A 25,093-nucleotide genomic window follows, 5' to 3' on the forward strand; every position below is an offset into this window, starting at 1 on the left:
TGTTGACTGACAAACTAGAATACATCTCTGCTGTTATCCCCAAAGCTAAAAGAGAGTTGTAACAAGGCAACCACCCTCCTTTCTCCTGCATGGCAGGTACACAACACATGCCAGGAGGCAACAGGCAGGGACCAGCACATGGTGAACAGCTTTCCAGCAGGGCATCAGATATGACAGCATGCTGCAGCCTTCAGGATTAACCCCTGTGGCACACTGCTGGTGAAAACTGGCAGCACCAGCACTAAATAGCAAAAATCCTGGTAGGCAGGACAGGGCTCTCTGCCTGCTGCAGCTGCCAACCTCCTTCTGTGTGTGTGCTCATAGCAAGTGGCCCCACACTCCACAACAGGTAAGCCTCCAGCCACCAAACCAGAAGAGTCACAGCATCTCCTCGCCTCCTACAAGCCATAACTACTCCCACTGCAATCCATCACCTTTTACGACAGGAGGAAAGACTGGAGAGTGCATGCATCCAATTTGAAAGTCCCCAGACCACTGCATCTGTACCCATGGAAAGAAGTACGTACACTCGGGTCTGACAACTGTGAGGCGGAACATCCTGCTCCTTGGCTCCAAATTGTCTTCCAGGTCCTAAATCTGACCTTTGGGGCTATTCTGTCCTGGCACTGCTGCATGGCCAAACATGGTTTCCTGCCCTGCTCCTAGCTTTTCTGCTCCCCTTGGATCTTTCAAGGCCTCTCTATTCAGCTGAAGCTGTGTGGCTGCCATGAACAGAAACATCTTCTTTCTGGAGTATTTTGGTCTATAATGTCTAGATTGTCCTCCCTAGCACAGTGTGCTACCTCCTTTTTGCTGGAAGGAGCAATCATGGGAAAGCAAGCCAGTTGGCAGTCAGCTCATCTAAAAAAAAAACTGCCATACAGGGCTCCACCCATACTTGGTCTGAGTGGGGCAGGCAGGCAGCTCCCACAGGCAAGGAGCAGCAGGCAGGAGCTGAGGTGGCTGCAAGGGATGATCTCCCAGAGCAGCACCTGCTCCAGCAGCAACCCGAGTGCATGCACTTCTGAGATCCAACCACCAGAAAAGTAGAATTTTGCAAGAGCCCTTCTCCAAAGATTTCAGATGATAGTTCCCAGAGGAGCCCCCTTCACACTGGAGATAGCAGGGATCACTAAGCCAAGCCTACAGGCCTGTTTACCGTCTTTGGTTCAGAGGCAGGCAGGATCCAAGCACACCGGTTTTCTGGGATCTACACAGAATCCACAAGGTAAGAGGTGTTATATCACTCTAGAGACAGAGATGGGCAATGGCCTGTCACCTCCCTCATGAAGTCACCACCGGGCACTGGCGAATGTTCAGCCTAGACCCCTCCTGTGAGTCCTGTGCAAAGGCTGATGGTTTTAGGGAGTGGGTGTCCCTGGCTGCTGCTGGGTGCACTCACCTGGAACCGAGGGTCAGTGTCACTCTCCCCTATCTGCTGCAGCAGCTCTCCGCTGGTTTGCCCCACCAGGCCAGCAGCCTGCAAGAGATTCTGGCGAGGCTGCAAGGAACAAGGCAAAATCGACACCAGGTTCATGAACAAGCCTTAAAACTTCACTCAGGGGTCTCCCTTGGCTTCCCTCTTCCTCTTGGTCCCACAGCCCCTCCAGCTCCCTACCTCAGCACTGGCAGGCTGTGCTGTTTTCAGCAGGTCTGAGACAGCACTCGCCAGGTTCTTGGCTGCCTGCAGAAGCTGCCGCCCATTCCCTCCCTCATCCTCCATCAGCGCAGCCAGCAGCTTCACACCCTTAGACATCTCCGTCAGGTTGGAAGATATGGTGGTGACGGCACAGCCCACAGCAGTGTAGTCTGTGTCTGCTGGATCCCCTGCACAGGGAAGAGAGGAGTCAGGATGGGATGCACTCCAAATGATGCTTCAAGAGAATCTCCACACTTGTCACTGATGTGGTCGTCCTTTCAGGGAACAGGAGTCTTTCAGCTCAGACAAGAGACATCAAGCATTTTCCTGAACTGGGGCATCCCTCTACTCCAACTCTCCAAATACCTGCAGTGAGGTTGACGACTGAGGCTGTGCCAGCAGTTATGGCATCCACTTGGGAGTGGATCTCATGTTTCGACTCATCCATCTTGTTTTTGCGCCAAGCTTTTGATGCCTAAATGGAGAGAACAGAATCAGGAGATGGTGGCAGGAGTGTCACAATGTTCACACAGAGAAGGGCAAGGAAGAAGATACAAGAAAAAGAGAAGGAAGACCTGTAACCACCCAAATTCTCTAGTCCACCCTGACCAAACATGACCAAGCATCCCTTCCATGTCTGCCCACAGAGTGGGATACAGCCCCATCTCTTTTCAGGCAGCAGATCTTCCCAGGAGCAGCTAACACTTCTCCTGTGAATGTGGCCAGCCTCACCCAACCCAGCTTCCAGTAAGGTCCACCCACAGCACCCCACCTTCACCCAGCACTCACAGCATCCTGCCCAAGGGGTGGCAAGGTCTCAAAGTCATCCAGTGTGGCCTGGGCTGCATGCACAGCCTGCATGCTGGAGTTGATAGTGCCAGTCAGGGCTTGCTGGGCTGAGGTCTGCAACACAGAGACAGATTGAGTGAGATATCCCAAAGGATTGGAATCTAGGCTTACATATTTAGTTCAAATGCTCCCCTGCAATGTGCTGCTGATGGCACCACTCTAGGTAGGTCTCCACAAAGTGGAGTGCATTTAGCAAACAGGGAGTCTCCCCTCTACACCTCCCACTGGAAAATGCCTCATCCCACCATGATTACAATAAAGTCTCACAGTTAGGCAGTTCTTGGGGAGTGGGGAGAAGATGCTGTGAGATCCCACAAGGCTTTCACAGCAAGCCCCCATAGCAGGCTGCATGGGGCAAAAGAAATCAACCTCCTCATAGCCCTTTCCAAGTGCTTCCCCTGTCTTCTGTGCTCCAACTACACAGAAGATGGGGGCATCAAAACATGACATTGGATTCTACTGCAAACCACAGACCTAGTGGGGCTGTCCAGTCACAACCTGAATGAGAAGCTGTAGTCACTAGCCAGATGAAAACGCTAGGGTGTAGCTCAGGTTTCCAGAGAAGGTGCAGGAGGACACCAGCTCAGCCAGGCCGGCAAGCACACAAGGCCAGTGGCACAGAGCCCCTCCTCTTCACAGCAAGATAATGCTTGGTCATGGACCCAAAGAGACTGGTCTACACAAGTCTGACAATCACGTCTCAGTTTGTGCCCTATAGTGAGCACAAGGAGAGCTTACCAGGGGAGGCATGTGCCCTCGGTGCATCTGGCCACTGGTGATTTGCAGCTGAGGCTGTGGCATTGTGCCCACCTGGAAGTTTTCTGGCCCACCAGCCCCTGTCCGCATGATGGCTGGCAGGGCCACTGAGCCCAGCTCTGCCTTGCCTACACGGTTAAACTGCTGCTGCACGATTGTTGGCCTGAAAAGGGTAGAAATACCAGGTAAAGGGATGCTACAGCGCTGGCACCAGGTTCTGTGGGAGTGACAGCTCTTCCTCCTTGCTGTGCTGCCTTGCACACTCTCCATTCAACTTCTGTTTGGCAGCTGCCTTGCTCCTGGAAGACTTACTTCTTTGGAGACACGGCGTCTTCCAGCATAGTGGACTCCTCATCACCCTCCAGTCCAAAGTGGTCTTTACTCTTTTTCTGCAAAGGGAAAAAGAAAATGATACCCCCGAGCCCTCCTTTCCTCCCACAGCCCAGACACCATACCAGAGTCACAGGGTCCCCCTGCCCTGCCTCCAGCTTTCCCAGCAGTACCATCTGCCAATAGCTGTTTGGAGGCAGCTGGAAGGCATATTCTGTATGCCTCTTTGAAGAGGGATTATCAGTGCCCTTCTCAGCACAGCCTCACCTTTTTGAGGATGATATCAATGTAGCCAGCAATCAGCTGGGCGATCTGTTCCCCTTCCGTCGTCTGCACTGAGTAGTAACCATCCTGGTAATCTCCAAAATCCTGCAACAGCAGGGCACAGGGTAGCACTGGAGCAGGGCACTGGCGGTCATCCTGAGCCTCTGTGGTATGCACTAAGCACCCAAGCGCCAGCCTCCAAAGCAAGCGTTGGGAGAGGCACCAGAGGAGGGCAAGGCTCCATGGAACAACCATGGAGCAACAGCCAAAAGAGAGGCTGGAGTAAGAGCAGCCACTCCACAGGGGCAGGAGTGGGGAGGAGGCATGGGGCACCAGTGCTGGGTCCTACCAGGGTGAAGCTCTTGGGTGAGGCTGCCCAACGCTTGATGTTGGTCAGGCTCCACTCCTGAATCACTTCCTTGGTCTTTTCGTCTACACGCATCACACTCTCCTTGGTGATCCCCAGCAGCCGTGGCACCAGCTTGTTCTTCCCCTTCATCTTCTCCTGTGGGCCACAACAGAAGGGCTGTGGGCTATCTCCAGGATGGATCCATTAAGGCAGAGATATGTGAGGTCTGCCTTAGCTACCAAAACACCCTCAAGGCCACACTTTCTAGTGGTGACAATTATCACATGTAGCTTGACAATGAGAAAAAGCATGAACCAAGGAGTAGGAAGGCAGTGCACAGGGAAATGCAACAGGGGAGATGCAGAAAAAAATGGAGCAACATAGGCTGAGGGGAAGCAGCTGGAGACGCAACAGATGGATGCTGAAGAAGCAAAATTTTGGTGAGTCTGAAGTGGGACCAGGGGAGCAGCTGCTCTACCTTGACCAAGAAGAAGGAGACCCCGTAGGTCTTGAGGGAACGGGCAAGTTTCACATAGCAAACTTTGGCTTCAATCTCACTCATGTCCCCACAGTTCCTGTGGGCCTGCAACAGAAAAGACAGAATATCACACCAGCTCCACAGTCCTGCCGTGACAACATTGCACAGCCTTTCCCACCGCATCAGCATCCTCTGCCCCAGCTCTGATCTCCGAGACCTCAGGAGCTGTCTTGTCTGCCCACCTACAGCTCCTGCTCCTGTTTCTCACCCACCAGACTGCTGTGTGCTGCCTCCTCAGACAGGAGCACCTCAACCTTTATTAAGGAGGAACAAAAGGTCCAGATCTCAGCCTTCCCACTGCACATACCATGAAGATCTTGCGTTCTCCTTTCTGCTTGATGTACTCCTTGGGCAGGAAATCCTTGAGCCTGCCAAGAGACAGCCAAGTGAGTTGTTAGCAGAAGAGCCCAAATCCAGTGTCTGTCCTTGACTACGAACAAGTCCAACCCAAATCCTCAGACAAGCCCCTGCCAGGGCACAAGCTGGAAGTTTTTGGAAGCAGTAAGAATGTGGGAGAGATTGCTGCAAATATGAAAGCTGTCCTTGGAGTTGCCCTAGCTAAGAGTGGGGTAAAGGTGCTAAGAATGCAGCCCTTTGTGCAGCATCAAGACAGGCCAGAGGGTGTGCTGGGGCCACCCCCCCAGCAGCTGACTGCATGTTCCTACAGGGCTGCCAGATGGAGCAGGATGGAGGGCTAGCACCCCTCACAGCTGGTGTGGATCCCTACATTTGCACATTGCGCTGTGGGGAGCAGAGGGGTTGCACCAGCAAATCCCCACAGAGACCCACAAGGCAGTGTGGTGCTGGGTGCTGCAAAGCTGCTCCAGTTGCCTCAAGGCAAGCCCAGGTGCTGCCCAGGACACTCACTCCAGAAAGCCCGGCTTGTGCTTCTGTTCATTGTATGGCCCAAACTGGATCTGGCACTGGTGGCCAGCAAATTCACAGGCTTTGTCAAAGGAGACGGGGTGGGAACCGTTCAGGATGTCGTCACGAGCCTGTGGGGGAATCAAAGACACCATTGTGGGCTGGGCAGCCACGCAGCCCTGTCACTGTCTCCTCCATATCAAGCACAACATGTTTTACAGACTTCAGAGAAGTGGCTCTGAGAAACAGGAGTACATAGGACCAGGTTGTTCCTTACAGGCATCAAGCCTGGGAGAGGAACAGTACCAGGATTTCAGGATGGTTCCTACCAGGATAAGGCTGGAATTGATAGTGGTGGCTCTTACTCAGAACATAATAGGGTATCCCAGAGTACACCCCCATCATGGCCCCTGACTAAACCTTCAGCTACCAGCCTTGTCAGCAGGGGCTGGCAGGAGGCAATGGAACCAAGTGCTCTGGGAAGCTGTACCTGCACGTAGAGCAGGTTGAGCTGCACAGGATCTCTTGAGTCCACGTTCTGATCAGAGTAGAAGAACTTCCGCCGCAGCAGCAGTGTTTCATTGTCATCGATGCCTTGTTCACGCAGCGTCCGGCCATGATCGAGCCAGTTCACTGCAGACAATGCCAGGGTGTAAGCAGGGACAGGGACCAAAGTGTGGCTGGTCCTGGCCCCAGGGCTGCTTATGCTGAATGAGAAATGGATGTCTGCCTGATGCACCCCAGCTCTCAGCCTTCTGCCCTGGGTGCCCAGGCAGGAGATATTCTAGGGAGTGTGGGCACATGTTACCTCATCCACATGTTCCTCTCCACACCCTCTTCTCCTTACAGGGGTCTCTGCTCCCTTCCCCAAGGCCATCAGCACAGGCTGACCTCATTCCCAGCACATCCAGGTACCTACACTCATCATCTGTGTGCAACTTCTGCTTGAGCTTCTCCATCTTCTTCTCATCTCGTAGCAAGGTCTTGTCCTTCTTGAGGGTGCCAGTAACCTCTTCCTTCTTCTCTTCCATGATCTCCCGTACAAGTGAGTACTCATCATAGTTGGTGATGCCTGCAGGAGAGCAGAAAACCATACTCAGCAGGACTGTTCTGCCAAACACAGAGCATGAAGCAATGCAGGGGTGCAGAGCAATGTCCTCTTCCCTGTGTCACACACCCCTGCTGCCAGATCATCTGCCATAGAGCTGCTGCTACTCCCCAGAAGCCTGTCAGATTCTGCCATTCTCTCCCCACCTCCCTTTTTCCTCCCTGTTGCTGTCCTCTCCTCACCAATCCGGGCACATATTGTCATGAGCATATCCGTGACAGTTTTGGAGTCATCCACCATCACCGTTTTCACCGTCCCGTCCAGCATGCGTATCTTCAGGGGCCGCTGCTTCTTCTTGTACTCCATGGTATCCTGCAGGCACAGCGGAGCACAGCTACCAGCAGTGGCACCCGTGCTGGGCACCCATATCCCACCATCAAGCCAAAAGTTCTCCCCTGCCTGGTGCACAACTGTGGAGGTCACAGGGTGTGCTGCAGGGCACAGTGCAAAGCAGCACGGAAAGCACCCACACCACCTCTATGCTGCAAGCAAGACATCCAACCACAAAGCAAAGGATGCAGCTGGAAGGATGTGGGAGGGATACTTACCCCATTACGAAGCATGTAGTAGTCCAGAGCCTTCCCAGCCTCCAGCCAGATCCCTTTCTTTGGGTCTTCATCCGAGAGGAAGAGCCCAAAATCATTGGCTGAAAAACAGGCAAAGTCTCTGACAGGGCAGTCCTGAGCAGCACAGGGCCCCCACAATGCCACTCTGTGCCCAGGGATATGCACTGATGCAGCCAAGTATGTGAAGCACAGCAGCCCTGTGAACGCTGGAGCCTAAACCTAATGAGTGGGCAACAAAGCTGGCACGCAAGCTCTGAGGTTTTACCAGTTATCTATGGAAAAAATCATCTGCAGCATGCCTACGCATCGTTGAACTTGGAACTGACAGACACAACAGAAGGAAGAGCCTGCAGTTGTGGCTGACAGCTCTCTGAAATCTTCAGTGCAATGTGTAGTAGTAGTGAAAATAAGGTACTAAAATGCTGGAGATCACCACGAAGGGTGCTGGGAACTGGTTATAAAATCTAGGCAATCCACACTTTGAGTACTCTCTGGTGGTAGGATCTGCATTGCCTCAGGACACAGTACAGTTTGAAAAGATACAGAGACAACTTGAATGATTGAACCTTGCTGTGAGGAACTAGAGGAGCTAGGACTCCTCTTTTTGCAGAAGAGGAAGCTGAAGGAGAATGGGCTCAAGGCTTACAAGGCCTCAGAGGTGTTGAGTAAATATTCTTCACGAACCCTGCTCCCTCAGGGTGGGGCACCTGGTGAAAGGATCGCTGCTGGGGCCTGGGCAGTGGCTCCCCAGCTCAGACCCACAGGGACAGGCCTGTTTTCGTGTAGCAAGAGGCCAGAACCACGCCTGGTTTTGCCCTGGAAAGGTCCTTCTCCACCTCTGCAACAATCTTGTGCCGCAGGCTGTCTTGGTTGGCTATGTTTATAACTCGTCATCTTGTTGGCAGCTCTCTTTGGGGAGGGACAAATTCCTGAGCCGCCCTGTGCTTGCCTGGCTAGCACTGCTGTTAGGATCCTACTAAACAGGGAGCAGAAAAATCATGAAAGCTTGCCATTTTATTTTTGAAGTTAAAAAAACCACAAAAAACCAAACTGTTTTCAAAGCAAATTCCAAGAGGATAAATCCAAAGCACTGGAAACTGAGCAGCTTGCCCCAGATCCATGGGTTGGGCAGGGAGAGGCACTTCCTGAGACAGAGCAAGAGCAGAGCTGGAAACTTACACTGAAGCTCCCTCAGCCCAAATGTGACAAAAAAAACCCCAAGGCAGCTCAAAAAAGGACCCCAATTGCCCGTGTGTAAGGAGAGCAAAGAGAAGCAAATCTGCAAGGAACACACAGGAAAAGAAAGGCTGTGAGCAACCGAAAAGGAACGCAGGAATAAGAAGTTCCCTTTAAGGCCTTCCCCTTGCTGCTTTTTTTATAAACAGGCTGGCTCACATCCAGGAGCAGGAAATGCAATGCTCCTTCCAACACCACTATAGCCCTGCATATCCAAAGACATCCAGTCCCTTGCTGAAGCTGAAAGCCATGGTCTGCTGGACTGCTGACCAGCCGGGCATGGCGCGAGAAAGCATTTCCTTTCAATCTCAAGGAATGTGCTGCTCCCAGATGTCACTGCACTCCCCCTCCTCTTCCCACGACTCTTGACCTCCACTTTGCTGTCTCTCCTCTGTGGCACAGCCGTTTTCAGGGGTTGCAGGGACTCAAGAGAGCCCCTGAGACAGCATCCCAGAGCTCCAACCCCCCCATCCATGACAGGGACAGGCCACATCCGCGTGGGTGTGAGTCACATCATGAGTTCATGAGCCATAGGCTAAATTGTGAGCCTAGCGGCAGCAAAGAAATTCTGGAGTTGAGGCAGCCTAGAAAGGTAATGGAGTGCCAGCATGGGTCTGGCAGAGGCTGCCAGCAGAAGACAGACCCAGGGGAGATTATATATATCCCAAGAAAGGAAAAATTAACTCAAATGGCTTATTAATGTTTGCTATGACCCCTGCAACTGTTTAAACCCACATAGCTCTAGCTAGTGGTGATGAATGCAAATAGGACAGAAGAGAAGAGACAGAAACAGCAGTGGACTCGAATTGCTTAAAGAGTTATTTCATTTCCAAATGTAGTTTCCTAAATCCTAAACACATAAACCTTCTTCTGGGGTGTTGAGGAGGGGGTCTGAGAAGCTCAGATCCTTACATCAACTGGGCAAGAGGATTTGGACCCCGGTCACCCCCCCACCCCACTTCTCTGGGATAGCGCCAGAGAGGCACAGACAGAAAAAGAAAAGGGAGACAACTGAAATGCTAGTTACTAAGCCAAGGCAGCCCTGACACGGCAGCTATCCCACCACGGACTTACACTGTCCTATCTGTGCCTCAGGCACTCGCTCACGGATCATCCGGCAGGCGTCATACACCATGGTGGAGGGCTCAAACTGCATCGTCTTCACCACATTGCCGATGCTGATCTTCAGCGAGAGGGCAACCATGGTGGCGGCTGGGCTGTCCCCTCTCCTGTGTCACCTGCTGGAGGAGGCAGACGGGTAAGCTCTGACTGCTGACCCCAGCAGTGTGCAGTGTGCTTGCTCTCTCCTCCTTCAGCAGCACCTGAAGGCCAGGACTCAGCTTCTAGTGGCAAGCTAGGGCTGTAGCCTGTGCCAGAGAGCCTGTGAGAGGCTTTCCAGACCCTAGGACCTGAGACCAGCACTGGGACCCCTAGCACCTTTTCCTAAGGTCCTAAAGAAAATTTTACTTGCCTGTGGGAGTCACAGCAGCTGGTACTCAACAGAGATACTGCCAGGGAAAGGAAGTGAGCATGAGGGAGCACACTAGATAAGCTGTAAGAGCATGATGGAAGGGGCTATAATTAAACCTGCCATGACAGAGAAGCCACAAGAGGAAAACCAAGCTTTGACCCAGAGCAGACAAGGCCTTGCCCCAGCTATCAAGACCCCTCATGTTGCCAGCAGACGGTGCTGAGCTGGCAGCCTGAACACAGACAGATGGAAAAGCCTGAAGCTGTTTGGGAAGGCAAGATAAAGGCACCAGACATTGAATTCACACATTAAATACAACTACCTGGGAAAAGCATCACTCATACCACCCAAGGAGTGCTCACGAGATCAGGGTCTACAGCAGCAGATACCACACCAACCCAGGTCACAGGACAGCAAGGGACCACCTGTGCCAGGTCTCACTGCATGGGCATACAAGAACCACATCATGCCATTTGAAAAAGGACTCAAGCTGGGTCCAGCTTGAAGGATCAGCTTCACAGAATAGAATCACAGAATCATCAGGGTTGGAAGATCAGCCAGTCCAACCACCCACATAGCACTACCACAGTAACCCCTAAATCACTAGATCCTATCACTCAGCACCAGATTCAAATGCCTCTTAAACACCTCCAGGCACGGTGACTCCACCAGCTCCCTGGGAAATCTATTTTAATGCCTCATCACCTTAACAACGAAAATTTTTTCTCTGATATCTAATCTGAACCTTCCCTGTCTCAACTTAAGGCTATTTCCTCTGGTCCTCTCACTGCAGGCTTGGAAGAAGAGACTGGCCCCCATCTCACTACAACCTCCTTTCAGGCATTTCCACAGTTCAGGCTTAAAGGATTGCAAAGAGCAGCTTCAGAGCAAGTGCCCTTCAACAGAGCTCCAAAACACCAGCTTTAATAACACCTAATCAGAACTGCAATATCTGTATTACAGAGTAAAAGCTGAAAGAAGTAACAGGAGGTCGTACCTAAGTGCCCACTTGCCTAATGCAGTTTATAAGAGCCCTTTCCTTTGGGTCCCCTCACTGTGAAACAGCTTTCAGTGCTTTCCCAGGTTGCCAAACACCTCAGGGTCGCGACCAAGTCCTCTGCTCCTGCCCATGCCCTTCTCAGCATTCCCTGTCCCTCTCTGGCCCCAACCCGATGCTCTCCAGCACTGACATGCCTTTTCCCCTCCCTGAGAGCCTGCTCATACAGAGGGAGTCTCTAGTTCTGCTGACCCAAGATGCCACGTCCTTAAACTCCAGTGATGGGAGGATGCAAGAGCACCGGTGGGATGCACATCTGCTTATTCTCTTTTAGATTGATTTGCTCCTACCAGACTTCCTATTATGGCTGTCAGGGAAAGCTGATCTTGCATCCTCAGCCTGGCCTGGGAAGGTTCTTGGGCAGAATGTGCTGGCAGCCTTCCTTGCAGTGCAGCAGCACTTGGCGAGGCTTTGCATCCCTGCCCAGTACTGCCAGCTCTGGTCTCCCTGGGAAGGGGTATACCAGTGCAGGCTGCTTCCAAGCACAGACTGAGCAGCCCAGGGGCAGGATCTGTGTCCAGTTTTGGCCGGGAGTAAGTCAGAGGGCAGGGGCCCTGCTCCTGTGGAGCCATAAAGCCATGCTGGTGGTGTGGGGTGGGAGGCAGGGACCAAGGAGCGTGCCGCCTCCGCCAGCACATGGAGCGGCTCCAGCTCTGCATTCCTGAGCTGTTCTGCAATGTTTCTGTGGAGGCCCGTGCCCCCACTGTCTCCGCTGCTGAGGAATGAAATCCACTTCAGCTCCGGAGTGAGGGAACCCATCGGGAAGAGGGAAGGAGGTGGCAGAGGTACCCGCCTGTGCCATTGCCATCTATCCAGAAGCATTAGCAAAGCTGTGGAGCTGAACAAACGAGGAACACCCTGTCATGGAAAGGTTTTTCCAAGTATTTTATATGCAGGGCAGGCTGCTGTGGTCATCAGGCCAACTTCTGTACATCTAAAAATATTCTCAAGTTGAGCATAAAGCTGCTTTCCATCCCTCCGCAGGAAAAGGAGAACATGCCACTGACAAGACAAGGTCAGAGAGCATGGAGGAAGGAGTGGAGGACGTCGGACAGTGGAGAGGAACTGAGAGGTGCCAGGACATCTACCACTACTTTTGCATCCTCTTCTTGCCTTCACAAAGCCACTCAAAAGCAGGCACTGCACCAGACGCACCCCTTAGCACACCCTTCACAGATGTCATTGTGCTTCCCAAGACCCCACAAGAAGATGACTATTCAAGCCTTCCCACTTCCAAACACTTTAAAAAATTGACAGAATTCAGCAGGGAAGGTGCTGATAACACCAAGGAAGACCTCAGAGAAAAGGGAGATGGTTCACTTCAATTTTCATATTTTATGGAAAAAGTCCAGGCGCTACAGCTGAACTTTGCTGACAGCAGTGTCTAGAGCAGAAACATTCTCTTACTGCAAAAGGACACCTCCTCAAACCGGGGTGAGAGTTGTCAGCAAAACGTGGCAACTAATCACACAAGGTTTGCAAATTTGCTGCCTGCTGGTGTGAGGACATCAATGCAGGGCTCAACCCCTACAGACCTCTCCCCTCTGGGAACCATGTGGAAAGAGAAAAGCTGGACTAGATGTAACAAATGAGACAGCGTGGGAGCCTGGTAGTGCAAACCAGAAAAAAAAAAAAAAAAAAAAAAGGACAGTGAAACTCAAGCTGTCCCCCTAGAAAGAAAGAAAAAAAAAAAAAAAAAAAAAAAACCCAAACAAACCAAGTCTCAATGAACACAAAATTTTGCTGGATCACCTCCAGACAAAGCAAACCCGTTCTCAGTCAAACCTATTCTCAATCATGTTGTCAGTATGCAAAGTCAGATAAGGCACCGGAGCAGCTGGATTAACACACTTCTGCATTTTACAGCAAGCTGTGTGCAACCCTTTTTGAACCATGGGCACACTACTGAGCCAATCCCAAGCTGATGAGGGGGTGGCGGTAACCTTGATGGGGTCCCACCACTTCCCCCAGGAGCTGCTGCAGCTTCCTCCATCTCACCCCATGCAAGGTGAGAAAAACCAAGACGGTGGTGGAGGCTCCAGGCTCTGTCCTGGAGGGCAGGGTCAGTGCAGGCAGGGCTGCAGGCAGACAACACTGTGGCACCCAAGGAACCACCATGTCACTGCTAGGGACCACTGACAGTGAGTTTTCAGTCACATGATGGAATTGCTATATTTTTGTCAGATGAGTTCACTGCTGCAGTAACAATTACAGGGGACGATTTGTGTCTTAAAAGACAAAAAAAACCCAACTAAAATTCAACTGCAGACAGCTGGAACTTATGACAAGTTTCCAGAATAAGCTGCAAATCTTCAGATGCAATAGTTCTGCCATTTTTATTATGCTCTCTCTTAAGGAATACTCCAAAAGAGGTTTAGTAATGGGGTTTGGTTTTCTCCTTCTTTTTTGATGGCAATACCAAATTTTACCTGGGAAAGGCCCCACTGCAGACCATCCCTGTACTGGGAGCTGGCTGCCGGAAGCTTTATCAGCTGCAAACCATCCCAGTGCTGGGGTTTTCCACAGGCACAGCCCAGTCAGTATAGCCACTGACACAGCCAGGAAGATACCAGGCCACCAAAATGCAATGCCTGCCACAGTGGCTTGGCTGGCATGTCAGCATCTGCACTCCAGCACTGTCAACAGGGTCAAAAATTAAACTGGTAAGAAGCCAGACTTGGCTGTGGCTGGGTTCTCCTGTATTCTCCAGTACAGGAGCAGTATACACAGCCACAGCAGGCACTGAGGTAGACAGGGCTCATTCCTGCACCAATGAGCCAGCAGCCCCAGCTGGTTTAGTGTCACACGCCGCTGAGACCGTTCAGCCCAGTTCCTCTTTCGCTGCTGCATGCCCACATCAGATGGGAGGACAGTTTCTTCCAGCTGAAGCCAAGCTTGCTCCTGGGGAGCATAAGCGGCTGTCGAGACCAGACACAGCACCCCTGTGACCACTCTGCTGTTATCCATGGCTAGGACAGGAGCATCCTCTCACTCCTGCAGGGAGGGCAGGCCTGCTCTGCGTGGGAAATGGGCAGGGGCCAGGCAGCTGGGCCGGAGGATCACTGCCTGCTTACACATATCGAGCTGAAGCAGCTCTGGCCATTAACTGCTCACACTCTGCACACATCTCACATCCTGTCTGCTCCTGCTGAGCATCCCCTGAATTCCAAAGGCATGGAGCACAAATCATGGCACCTCTAGACTGCCCATGATGAAGGCACACATGGGGGCCAGTGGGATTCCAGCCTCAACCTCTGTTGCATCCTTAGCAAGCTGGCCCTATAGCACAGGATTCCAAAAGCAGGGGTTGAGGGGCAGTGGATGCTGTCATGACCTCTGGAAAATACTGGGTGCCCTGATCCAGGCACCCACACTTCCCACAACAAGAAACTTGCCCAGCATTGTGCTGCTGGACACGCAGAAAGGTGAAAGAAAGAAGGGAGCGTGGCTGCATTTTGGGGTCATTTCACCCAGCACACTGCAAAGCTTAGTTCTGAAAAGAAGAGCACCCCTCAGGACCCTATTCTCCTTTCCTCAGTCTTTCCACTCCCCCTTCTCTAAATCTAATGGGACACATCGCTTCGGGAAGCACTAGATTCCTGCTGCTGCCATTCAGCAAGCAAACCGAGTGCCTGGCTGGTGCTCCCCATGCACCATCACAGATTCACTTAGCACTTGTGGGGTTTCACTCCACGACCTGAGGAGATGCAGGTGATCTGGACCCTTTACTGGGAAACTCACAGGTTTTGGCAAAACTTAAAATCCCAAAAGTATGTGCCCTCCCCGTCTCAGCAGCGAGGCCCGGGGAGAGAGAAGGGAGTAAACAATTATCGCTACCAAATATGGGTCTAACAGCCAGCAATGAAGCCACGGCAGAAGCATGTAGACATCCTGCCGGCAGATTCAAAGGGATGGGGAGCTTGCAGGGGCTCGGGCAGGATCCGGCAGGGAACAGAGAGAAGATGGGGTAGGCCTGTTTGTTTCCCCCTGTTTGGTTAGTTGCTTCGGCTGGGACATGGTGGGGACCCAGGCCTTCCCCGACTGGGGCCAGTCCCACCCTGTCCGGAAACCCGGGGCCTTTGGCGAGCTGTCTGTCCTGGTGGGAACTGTTGCGGTGACCTCCCTGGCTTCGGTGCGGTTATGGGGAGCGTTGTGCCCTCGTGTCCCCACCCAAAACCACGCAACAGGACACAGACACCCCTGCCATTCACTCTTCCCCACGTCCCGGTAGGGTGGGCTGGTGCCGAGGGAGAAGCTGCGCCCGGCCTGCCCCAAAAGTCGCCCCGCGGTCCATAGATGATTGGTCACGGCCAGGCTTGTCCAGCCCAGGGACCCCCGAGGTGGGGATGCTGCCCCGGGCTTGGCCAGAGCGGACTCCAGGCCCGGGCCTGCCGGAGCAGGGGTAGGGCCGAGGATAACGTGGCCACGGATAACGTGGCCGCGCCAGCCCGTGCTGCCCCGGAGTCTCCGGGGGCGTCGGTGCTCGGGTGGTGCCGTCCCCAGGGGCAATCTGGGCACGCCCCAAAGCCTGAGTGAACCCCCGGAAGCCTCTGGGTCACTTCAGCCCCGCGGACAAGCCCCGGGTGGAGCAGGGAAGCCCCGGTAACCGGGAAGCTGCTTCCTCCCTGCCTCCCCGCCATTTACCGGGCGGGGTGCGGGGCAGGGTCCCCGGGACATCCGTTTCCGGCAGCCCCCCGAGAGCCGGGGCGCTGCCGGTCCGCAGGACCCCACTCTGCAGACCTCCCTCCCCGGTCACCGGGACACCGTGTGTCCTCTGTCCCCCGTCCCCGTACCTTTGCGCGGGCAGGAGCAGCGCGGCGGCCCCGCGACGCTGAGGGGAGCTGAGCGCCGGCACCGCCCGCTTCCCGCCCCCCCGCCCCCCGCCGCGCATGCGCCAGGAGAGGCGGCGTGCCGCCGGGGGGCACAGCGAGCCCCTGACCGTGCCCGGGGCTGCGCTCCACCGGACACCGCGCCAAGGGCATTCCGCTCCCGCGGACAGCGCTACTCCGTAACCGCGCGGCCCGGTCCGACGCCCCGGGGCTGGGCATGAGTCTGTACCCGCGCAGCAGGGCCGCGCTCTGCCCGCTGCTCCCACCGCACCTCCAGGCACCCGCCCGCCCCGGGACACCCCCAGAGCCCCGCATGACCCCGGGCCCACCGCCCTCCCCTCAATCCGTCTCTCCCATCCCCTCCTCTCCCCACCCGCCCCGAGCTCCCGCCGCCCTCGCGCGCTCCCGCCTCCACGCGTCCCCCTCCCGCGCCGCCGGAACCAATGGGAGAGCGGGGCGTCAGCGCGGGAGGGACGGGGCGCTGCGCGCGGGGCCCACCGGGAGATGACGGGGTGACGTCACCGCGCTGGGAGCGGCGGGGCTGAGGTGACGGGTGAGTGCGGGGGGCATGGCAGGGGGTCCAGAATGCGGGGTTCGCTGCTCTCAGGGTCCCCGAGGACCGGGGATCAGGGGATCCGGGTCCGGCCGGCGGCCAGGGCTGAGAGGGGCTGCTTCGTTCTCCTTAGGTGGGTGTCCCGGCCCCTGCGCTCCGGTCACGCTTCCTTCTGCTGCACCTGCTCCTCCTGTTCCCGTCCTGCCCATGCTGCCTGCCCGGCGCACGCTTCCTGGGGGGAAGCTCCTCCGAGTTGGTGGAAGCCATGGGCCCTGGCGTTGCCCGGGTTTGCCCAGCTCTCTTCCTCTTGCTGCTCCACTTTCTGCTGACAGCCCTCCTCCCAGTCAGCTGGCACAGCAGCCCTGGTGGGGACTGCCCTGGCCCTGTGGTTTTGGGTGGGGTTTGAGGTGGTTTTGGTGGTATTCTATTTGTCCTATTTTGTTTATTTTATTTCCAGACACTTGACAGCTAGATGTGAAAGCTTAGCGGTGCTGATGGAGAGCTGTGATGGATGCCCACGCTCTGACAGCCTGAGTGGTGCCTTGGCTCAGGCATCGCCCACGAGCCGGCCAGGCTGATCCCAGTGAGAGCCATGCAAGGCCACATCTCAGGGACCGAGGCTCCTGGGCCGTGTCTTGCCAGGACGTAACAGCAGCAGCCTGAGCTGGGATCGGACAAAGCTGAAGCTGCCACAGCCACACAGGTGCAAAAGTGCCAGGTGCTGTTTGGCTGCAAGTCCCTCACTGCCCTCTAAGTACCTGTGGCCATCTCGAGCCACTGAGCTTTGCCACCCTTGTGCTGCTGGGCCCTGACACCCCTGGCAGCAGGGACAGCTCTCCAGGTCTCTCCGTAGGGCTGAGAGACACTTTACCAGTGTCTGATCTCTACAGTGAGGTAAGGAGCATTTTAATTTCGGTCTAAAGGTATATTGTGTGCTAGTGACATTTTTATATATACATCTATTTATTTATTAAAATATCCACTTATTTATTACAAGTGTGTTAAATAGTACAGCATTTGACAGCTCTCTGAATGACTAAGTCATCGTTTAGGTGTCAGATCATTCATTAGTAACCCTTAAGTGATTACTTAATTACCATTTGATTATGATTTCTTTTTAGTCATGATTACTTAGAATTTGATAACCATTTAATCATTAACAGAATCCCTTTAGTTAAAAACTCAGCAATGACTGTTCTTAGTTTTCCTGGGATAGGAAGCTCTCCCTGATGGCTGCACACCAGGGCTTATGGCACCTTCAGGCTTCTGTGGAACAGCAGAATCTTGCATGCTCTCCACACCATTAAGTCTGGGATTGTTTCACTTTTCTTCTCCTTCCTTCAGCTTTTACGCTCTGGGTGGAGCATGACTGCTGTGGCTGGGTTGCAATAACCTTGTGGGGAAAATGCTGTATTGTTGTCACCGGTGGTGCTATAATAACTTGTCTGGAGAAGTACTTGTGAACTGGCCATCCCTGCAGTTGACATTGCATGGGGATACTTTGTCTGTAGGGTCTGAGGTACACCCTAAAGCAAGGCTGGTGTCTCCTGTCACTTTGGTGTTGCCTGTGCTTACTTTGGGTGTCCTGCTCAGATGGCGTGCCCAGAGAAATTGGATGCCCTGGCAGATGTGGATCTGCTTGACTTTCTCCTGAAGGATGATGCTCCCTGCCCTGAAATCCAGGGGGAGCAGAATGGTCTGCTGGAAGAGTGGGGTCTGCCAATGCCTGAGGTGAGTTTTTTGTAAGGAATTGCTGCTGAGCTGAGATTTAGGAGGTTTGTCTCCTGCTGAGTAAAAGCTGTTCTTCTGCAGCTCCTGGACAAGGAGATGGATGACTTCATCAGCTCACTGCTGAGCCCTTTAGAAGATGAACCAGACAGGCTTAGTTATTTGCCTGCCAACAATGACAGCAGCATTTCTGAAGATCAGCATCTGTGCCATTCCCTTGGTAGCAATTTTACCAGCCGAGACATTGTGCAAGTAGATCATAACTACTCCCTTCACCAGGACTGGCCTGCACTGGAAAGTGTGAGGTCTGACGTGGCAGAAGGAGATGTTACCATTGAGCTAGGTGAGTGATGTGTGGACTCTTTCTGCCCTGGGTACAGGCAAAAAAGAGAAAAGCAGTCCCATATTGGTTTGTTTTGGTGGGTGTAGGGCAATAATGGAGACAGCCAAGACTAGAAGCTTTCTGCTGCTGTAAAATTGCTGTTTCATGCTACTCAAAGCTGGCTGGTCAGGTGCTGCCTCACTGAGGCTCAGCATTTGACTCATCTTTCCTTTTCCAGGGGCATGGGTGGATTTGGAAGGCACAAGCAAGGCACTGGAACAGAGCACCAGTTCCCTCATTGCTGTTGCTGTGGAAGATGATCCCCAGCTTGTGCCTGGAGCCATTGTACAGGTACTGACACTCAGCCTGGGGAACCCAGTCTTTGCTTCTTGCATCTCTCCTTCTCTTCTGACTTTGCTTGTATGAGGGATATCTCTGAGGGAACATATGACACTGCTTTGAGAGAGCTGATTCCAGTTCTTTTTGTTTGCTGCATGTTCTCTCTGGCCTAGAGTGGACTCCCTTTGCGTTCTCAGTAGGCTTATTTTTTGTGTTTTCTAGTCTGACTTCCCAGAACTGGTTTTGACAGAGGAGGAGAAACAGCTCCTGGAGAAAGAAGGTGTTACGTTACCAACCTGTCTGCCACTGACCAAAGTGAGTCCTCACCAGAACCAAACAGACTTAGACCACTCAAATGTGTCAGGTAGAGTAGGACAGTGCCTTGTTGAGAATATTATTGTCTAGGTGCTATTTTCAGAGCAGTGTTCATCTGAGTTTGGTGTCCTTTTCCTCTTTTTGAGTCCAGGCTGTCGTCTGTCTGTACAGCAGCTTCTTGCTGCTGTCAGTCTCCCTGCTCATTGTTTGCAGGAGGCAGTAACACCACGAGTGCCTCCAGCTATTTTTTCTTGCTTGCCAAGTGATTTGTGAGCTGTGTGCTTTTTCATTTCCCTTAGGTATGCCTTACTTTTGGTACATCATGGAAGCTGCTGGCTGCATCAGCAGGCCAGAGTTTGCCTTGCAGTTTATTCAGTGGTGTGTGAAGGGCAGAAGACATAAGCACTTGGGCTGGGCACTGAGTGCATGCGTGGTCTGAGAGAGTGGGATTTCCAGGACCCTGGGATTGCTGTTGATGAGATGATCCTTGCAGGCTGAAGAGCGAGTTCTGAGGAAAGTGCGTCGTAAGATTCGGAACAAGCAGGCAGCTCAGGATAGTCGTCGCCGGAGGAAGATCTATGTGGATGGCCTGGAAAACAGGTATGTTTACACAGCAGTATCATCCAACACCGGGGGGGATCCTATGTTCTTTTAGGGATCCTTGGCAGAATGATAACGGCAGTAAATTGTAGTTTCAATCAGAACTTCATTTTCCTATCATGTTACGATTAGTAACAGATAGCAGAGGATTTGTGATTAGAATGGCACAGTTTTTCTACAAGCAGAATCAATGTAGTACAGTCAATAAGCAGTGTAATACAAGATTTATTAACTTAGAATTTCTAATTACCTGAATTCTAATACATCTTAACTTACAATTTCTAGTCACCCAGGCACTCCGCAGGTTGGATCAGATCCTAATAAATGGTTCTGTGATGATTAATACAATCATCATAACATAGATTCAGAAATGATACAAAGGATACAAGTCTCTCCCTCAGTTGTAGAAGGAAGCAGGCAATGGTAGATATGGGCAATGGTCCGTGAGCATAGGGGTCCTGAACTGTCCAGCAGAAATTCTACTCCCAAGGTGCCCCTTAGGACTTCCTTACTGGTTAATTTTGTGGGCAGTGCACTCTGCTGCTGTGCTTTCCTGCTCTGTGATAGGGCTATCAGCAATACAGAGCGGGCTGTGTGCGTGCAACTTTCAAGGCTGGTAAGGGAAGGGCCTGGTCCCCAGGGACTTCCAGGCTGGCATGGAGAAGAAGAAGAAATCTGGTTTTGTACTTGATGTACAGGACCTTCAGGGCCTGATAACAAGGGGAAGGGAATGAATAGATGACCTGGTGGGTAGCAGAATGGCTGCTCTCCTCCTGCATGGCCTTAGTTGTGCTGACCACATTGCCAGGTCCAGGAACATTGAGTGCCTGTCACAAGCTGCTGTGCTGTTTGGCTCTTGGGCTTGTGACACCCTGGGCAGAAAGTGAGGCTGGTTCTGTGGGGCAAGGGCTGTCTGTAGAGGGTTCAGAACATCAGGGTAAAGCCTGCCTGGTGGCCTTGTGCTTGGAAATGTCCCAGAGCTTGCTCTGTTCAAGCCAGATAACCAACCTGGCAGGTTGTTAATATGTCAAATGTGTTTTCCAGGTCAGGCTAGTTAATAATATAGCCTGATGTCACAGATCTGAAGGGCTGGTGTGCCATTATAAGTGAGCATCCATTAGGATTAGTCAACTGCTTCTCTGCAGGACCGGCAGGGCTTCATCCCTCCCCATATCTGGGATGAGGTGGTGCTCTCTGGGCTTTGCTGCAGGTGGTACCAAGTGGACCCCAGGACCATTTTGTCTGCCCCAGCCACCCAGAGCTGGTGACTAATGTGAAGTCTCCACTGTTGACCAACAAACTCTCTCTGTTTGACCCCCACGCCTCTCGTTCTTCCTGGAAAGGGTGGCAGCCTGCACAGCTGAAAACCATGAACTGGAGAAGAAGGTGCAGCAGTTGCAGAAGCAGAACTTGTAAGTTTGTCTTGTTGGGTTTGGCAGGAGATGTGGTGGGGAAGGCTGTTCCTCTTCTCAGGACTGTGGCCTGTCCCTAGCTGCAGAGGGTGGAGGGAAATGTGCAGCTCTAGGTCCAGCTGCTGTGCTAACCTGTTTTTCCTGCTCTCCTGTAGGTCACTGCTCAAGCAGTTGCAGAAACTGCAGGCCTTGGTGAGACAGTCTGCACCCAAAACTACCAGAAGAAAAACCTGCACCATGGTAAGTGGCTTCAGCCCCAGTGTCTCTGGAGGAGTCTCTGCTGTCCTCCCAAGTTTGGGGGAGACTTACTCTATTTATTGCATTTAGTGATGCCCCTCCATCTTGTTTGCTGAGATCTGTGCTGATCTTTGTTTCCAGATCGTGGTTCTGTCCTTCTGCCTTGTTCTGTCCCCCAGCATCCGCTCACCCGGGAGTGCAGAGCCACAGCGGGAGCTCAAGGGTGAGTGCCCAGGTTGTGGCCGAGATGCCCAGGCTGGGGCTGAGGTGTGGCTCCAGGTGAATTGCTGCCCTTCAGAGCACAGCACCTTCCCCAGAGACAGCCTGAACTCTGGGGCATTTCCAACTCAGCATCCCCTTGCCTGGGCTGACCACGAGGTTTGGCTTGCTGTCTTGCCCCAGCTCTGGACTCTTCCTCAGCCCTGTTGCAGAGGCCTGCCTGGAATCAGGGCCCTGTGCCAGGGGCGGTGCAAGGACAGGAGAGTTCCGGTTTCTCTTGGAGCACAAACTGTGCTTGTGCCTGGCAGCTGTGCAGCATCCTCTCCCCGCCTCCCCTGGGAAGAGGAAGTCCTGGTTAAACAGTTTGTCCTCTCTCCTGGGCTCTGTGGTGGCTCCATGCTCAGCACAGGAGAGTGGGAGACTGGAAATTACAGGGTTGGCTCTATCTCTCTTACAGTGCTATCACGGCAGATCCGTGAGTTTCCAAACCAGGGAGCACCTGATGTGCAGCATGACACTGAGCTGGAGGGCTTCAGCCCAGAGCCTGGAGACTCCTTGCTGTCTGGCAACCTCAGTAAATCATGGGAAGAGGGTCAGAGTCCACTTAACTCCGGTCTCGGATCTTTCAACAGCAACTCATCCTCTGACCCTCCGGCAGCAGCAGGGTCAGAGCCAGACTCACCCCAGAGTGACCCTTTGCCAGCAGCAGTGCTGGTGCCGTGGAAATCCAAGGGTCAGGAGTGGGTGGAACACCCTGACAGAGTTCTCATCCAGCAGCACCATGCCAATGAGATGTGACCAATGCTGCATCCTGCTCCTTGGGATGATACTGGGCATCCTGTGAGGCAGAGATAGAGCTGCACTAACAGATTATCTATCCAAGCAGTTTTTTCTGAATACTCTCCTGACTGCCAGCAACTCAAAGCGTTTATCAGGGAGGAATCACTCTGACATTTTATATCAGGCTCCATCTGAGATGGGACAGGAAATTCTGAGAACTTCACTATGGCTGCTGATGTGGCTTGCAGCCCAGAGTGCACCCAGTGGCTTGTGGGGATGGGCTGTAGCAGGGAGGGCGGAGGCAGTTGGACTGAGGTGGCAGTGCTTGGTCTGACTGGATGCTGTTGGTGGCGGTGGCTACTGTCCTGCTTCTTCACTGCCCACCTGGAATGAACAGGTACTTCTTAATCTGTGTTGTGGCCCCAAATGTGTCCCATGTCACTGCCCCTTAATCCTGCAGTGCTGCCTGATTTCTAGGTGTGAGGGAGCAAGTTGACCTTCAGTACTCTCACAGGAGTAGTCCTGCTTGCTGCTGTGACAGACCCAGCATGTCACCTGTTCCTGATAGCTTTTGAGCCATGGCCACAGCTCCCAGCCTGGCTAGAGAAGGTGGAGGACTGCTGAGCCATGTGTGCTGTTTGCCTACTGTAAAGGCTGAGCCTTTCATCTCCTGCAGGCTTCTGGGCTTCAGCGAGCAGGCATGCCTTGAGCCAGACTGCTGAGGCAGCATGTTCAGAGAGCAAACAGAGCTGCTTGCTCTTCTGAAGGCTTTCCTGGCCACAGGACAGTTTCAAAGCCATTTCCTTGTGTGCCCAAGCCTTGCTGTGCTGGCTGGTGATGCAGTCAATGGTTCTGGGCTGAACAGAAACACTTTGAGCTCGTGAGCAGTGTCTTTGCCAGAGTGCAGCTTAGTGGTACCTGTAGAAATCTCCTTGTCCTACTGCAGGACATTCCATAGAGTCATATAGAATGGTTTGGGTCAGAAGGGGTCTCTAAAGGTCATCTAGTCCAGTTCCCCCTGCATTGAGCAGGGATAGCTTCAGTTTGGATCAGAATAATAATTAATAGCTTCCTCATTAATAGAGTCTAAATAAATATTATTGATGTGTGACTGTGTCTTCTCTGGTTGTTTTGGCAAGGTGCTGGGCTTCTGGGTGAAAGCTGAGTGCTGCAGGCCTCATGGGAGAAACCCAGGGGAAGCTTGGGGCAATCCCTCTCAAAACGATGCAGGGGAAGTCGCTGTGGCTGTGGCTGTGGCTGTGCAGAAGGGTTTACTGAGGCACAGTGTGGGTTTGCAGGGCTGCTGCTCTGCCTTCACCCCGCTTCAAGGGTGCGAAAGCACTCCTGGAGAAAAGCGTGTGTTATGAGCACCCAGCACTCACCAGGCACACACAAGCCCCCAGCGCTGCGGAAGCGACCAGCTTCCCCCAGAGGAAGCGCGAGGAGCCGTTGTCAGCCCCCACCGCTGCTGTCGTAATGGGGAGCTGCACAATCGCAGGAAGTGGAGCAGAGCCAGGGTGCTGCAACAGCCACCGGGTGGGCCTTGCCTGCTGTGAGGTTGCTAAATTCAGGCTTGTCCCCGGCTGGGGTCACTGGGTCCATGGGAGGCACTAGCAGATCCTGAGCTCAGGCTGCAGAGCCCAGTGTAGGATATGGGGGCACGGCAGCTCAGCAAGGCAGTGAGTGCAGGGAGCTTCACACTTGCATCCCACCCAGGGAGAAAAAACAAACAGGGTATGAGACAATGTTGTGTCGGAAGGGGAGACTGCCAAGGAGAGGCTCACCCAGGGCCTCTGCCTCAGAACAGGTAGCAGCATGCTCCCAATAGGGCTGAGTGGCCAGCTCTACCCTGGCCACAACTAACAGCCCTTGAGCATCACCAGGGAACCACTGGAACTCTTTTCCCAGGACGTCTGCCTGGCATCAGGAAGATATAGGACCGATCTACACTTTAGTTTAATTTTTTGTTGTTTGAGGCCAAGGTACATAATGTCCTGTTCCCACTCTGTTTTCATTTTTTGCAGTTCAGGGTTGGTGTTTGTAATGGCCTGTTCCCCCTTTAGTTTCATTTTTTGCAGTTCAAGGCCAGAGTATAATGGCCTGTTCCTCCTTTAGTTGCATTTTTCTGCAGTTTGAGAGTGTGTAGTGTCACAGATGTTATACAGTGTTCCTGACCCAGCAGTAATCAATATTGAATGTGAAGTTTTACAATGGTGGTGTTGCCAGCAAAGTTGGGAGCAGCCACGTGAGCTGGTGTTTGCCTGGGTTTGATGGGGTCAGTATTGCTCTTTGTAGCAGTCTGGCTTGCTTGGCCAGATGTCAGGAAGGGAGATAACTCTGGGAGAGCAGGCTGGGAGCCAGCTGCTGGGAGTTTTCAGGAGGGCTGCTCCATAGTCTCAGCTCATAATGACCCAGGTCTGCTATTTTTCATTGCTTTTTGTGTTCTTATGCCAGTCTCATAGCAAGTAGCTCTGAGCTGCGGAGAGGAATGAAGCACAGTCTAGATCTCATGCCTTGGATTGGGCAGCAATGATAAAAGGGCTCATACTGAATCCTTTGGCTGAGGACTTTATTGTATCAAACAGAGGAGCAGGAGCCACCTGATATTTCTGCCACCCTCCTTGTCCTCTTTGCTGCAGTCTCTGTTCTTTTTCCTGGCATGCTGCAGGGATCAAAGCATTGTCTGCACGTGCACTGGTGCTGCTTGCATGCACACACAGCCCCACATTTTG

At 53.0% G+C, this 25,093-nt stretch overlaps 2 protein-coding genes across 5 annotated transcripts in view; one reads left to right on the forward strand and one right to left on the reverse strand.

Moving 5' to 3' along the window:
- Positions 1-15,873, reverse strand: part of TLN1 (talin 1) — a 34,916-nt gene extending 19,043 nt beyond the window's left edge. The window contains exons 1-18 of one of the 3 annotated variants that reach the window (XM_083883366.1): positions 15,821-15,873; positions 9,574-9,740; positions 7,246-7,343; positions 6,880-7,009; positions 6,509-6,661; positions 6,080-6,222; positions 5,593-5,720; positions 5,033-5,093; positions 4,666-4,770; positions 4,188-4,343; positions 3,842-3,943; positions 3,557-3,633; positions 3,227-3,407; positions 2,429-2,542; positions 2,006-2,114; positions 1,619-1,827; positions 1,403-1,501; positions 1,160-1,210 (exon numbers count right to left, since the gene is read on the reverse strand). In XM_083883366.1, coding sequence (XP_083739492.1) covers positions 1,160-1,210; positions 1,403-1,501; positions 1,619-1,827; positions 2,006-2,114; positions 2,429-2,542; positions 3,227-3,407; positions 3,557-3,633; positions 3,842-3,943; positions 4,188-4,343; positions 4,666-4,770; positions 5,033-5,093; positions 5,593-5,720; positions 6,080-6,222; positions 6,509-6,661; positions 6,880-7,009; positions 7,246-7,343; positions 9,574-9,703 — 2,046 coding nt within the window. In that variant the 5' untranslated portion in view covers positions 9,704-9,740; positions 15,821-15,873. The remainder of the gene's footprint in view (positions 1-1,159; positions 1,211-1,402; positions 1,502-1,618; positions 1,828-2,005; positions 2,115-2,428; positions 2,543-3,226; positions 3,408-3,556; positions 3,634-3,841; positions 3,944-4,187; positions 4,344-4,665; positions 4,771-5,032; positions 5,094-5,592; positions 5,721-6,079; positions 6,223-6,508; positions 6,662-6,879; positions 7,010-7,245; positions 7,344-9,573; positions 9,741-15,820) is intronic. The other 2 variants (XM_083883367.1, XM_083883368.1) reach the window with 2 other exon arrangements.
- Positions 15,874-16,332: 459 nt separating this feature from the next.
- Positions 16,333-23,469, forward strand: CREB3 (cAMP responsive element binding protein 3). 2 transcript variants are annotated; one of them, XM_083883226.1, is made up of 11 exons: positions 16,333-16,402; positions 16,867-17,303; positions 18,003-18,140; positions 18,222-18,480; positions 18,698-18,810; positions 19,021-19,113; positions 19,607-19,713; positions 21,057-21,125; positions 21,281-21,365; positions 21,504-21,585; positions 22,039-23,469. In XM_083883226.1, the coding sequence occupies exons 3-11, from the start codon at positions 18,003-18,005 to the stop codon at positions 22,377-22,379; spliced, it is 1,287 nt and encodes a 428-aa protein (XP_083739352.1). In that variant the 5' UTR covers positions 16,333-16,402; positions 16,867-17,303; the 3' UTR covers positions 22,380-23,469. The 2 variants fall into 2 exon arrangements, with proteins under 2 accessions (XP_083739352.1, XP_083739353.1); XM_083883227.1 differs by having other exon boundaries at positions 16,867-17,127.
- Positions 23,470-25,093: the final 1,624 nt, after the last annotated feature.

The sequence above is a fragment of the Zosterops lateralis genome (assembly GCF_965231275.1).
Source record: "Zosterops lateralis genome assembly, chromosome: Z".
NCBI classification, from domain to species: Eukaryota; Metazoa; Chordata; class Aves; order Passeriformes; family Zosteropidae; genus Zosterops; species Zosterops lateralis.

Coding starts and splice junctions, on each gene's coding strand:
- CREB3 (XM_083883226.1), top strand. CDS start 18,003: ATGGCGTGCCCAGAGAAATTGGATGCCCTGGCAGATGTGGATCTGCTT. Junction 18,811..19,020: donor TGCCTGGAGCCATTGTACAG/GTACTGACACTC, acceptor TGTGTTTTCTAG/TCTGACTTCCCAGAACTGGT. Junction 21,586..22,038: donor GCCACAGCGGGAGCTCAAGG/GTGAGTGCCCAG, acceptor TCTCTCTTACAG/TGCTATCACGGCAGATCCGT.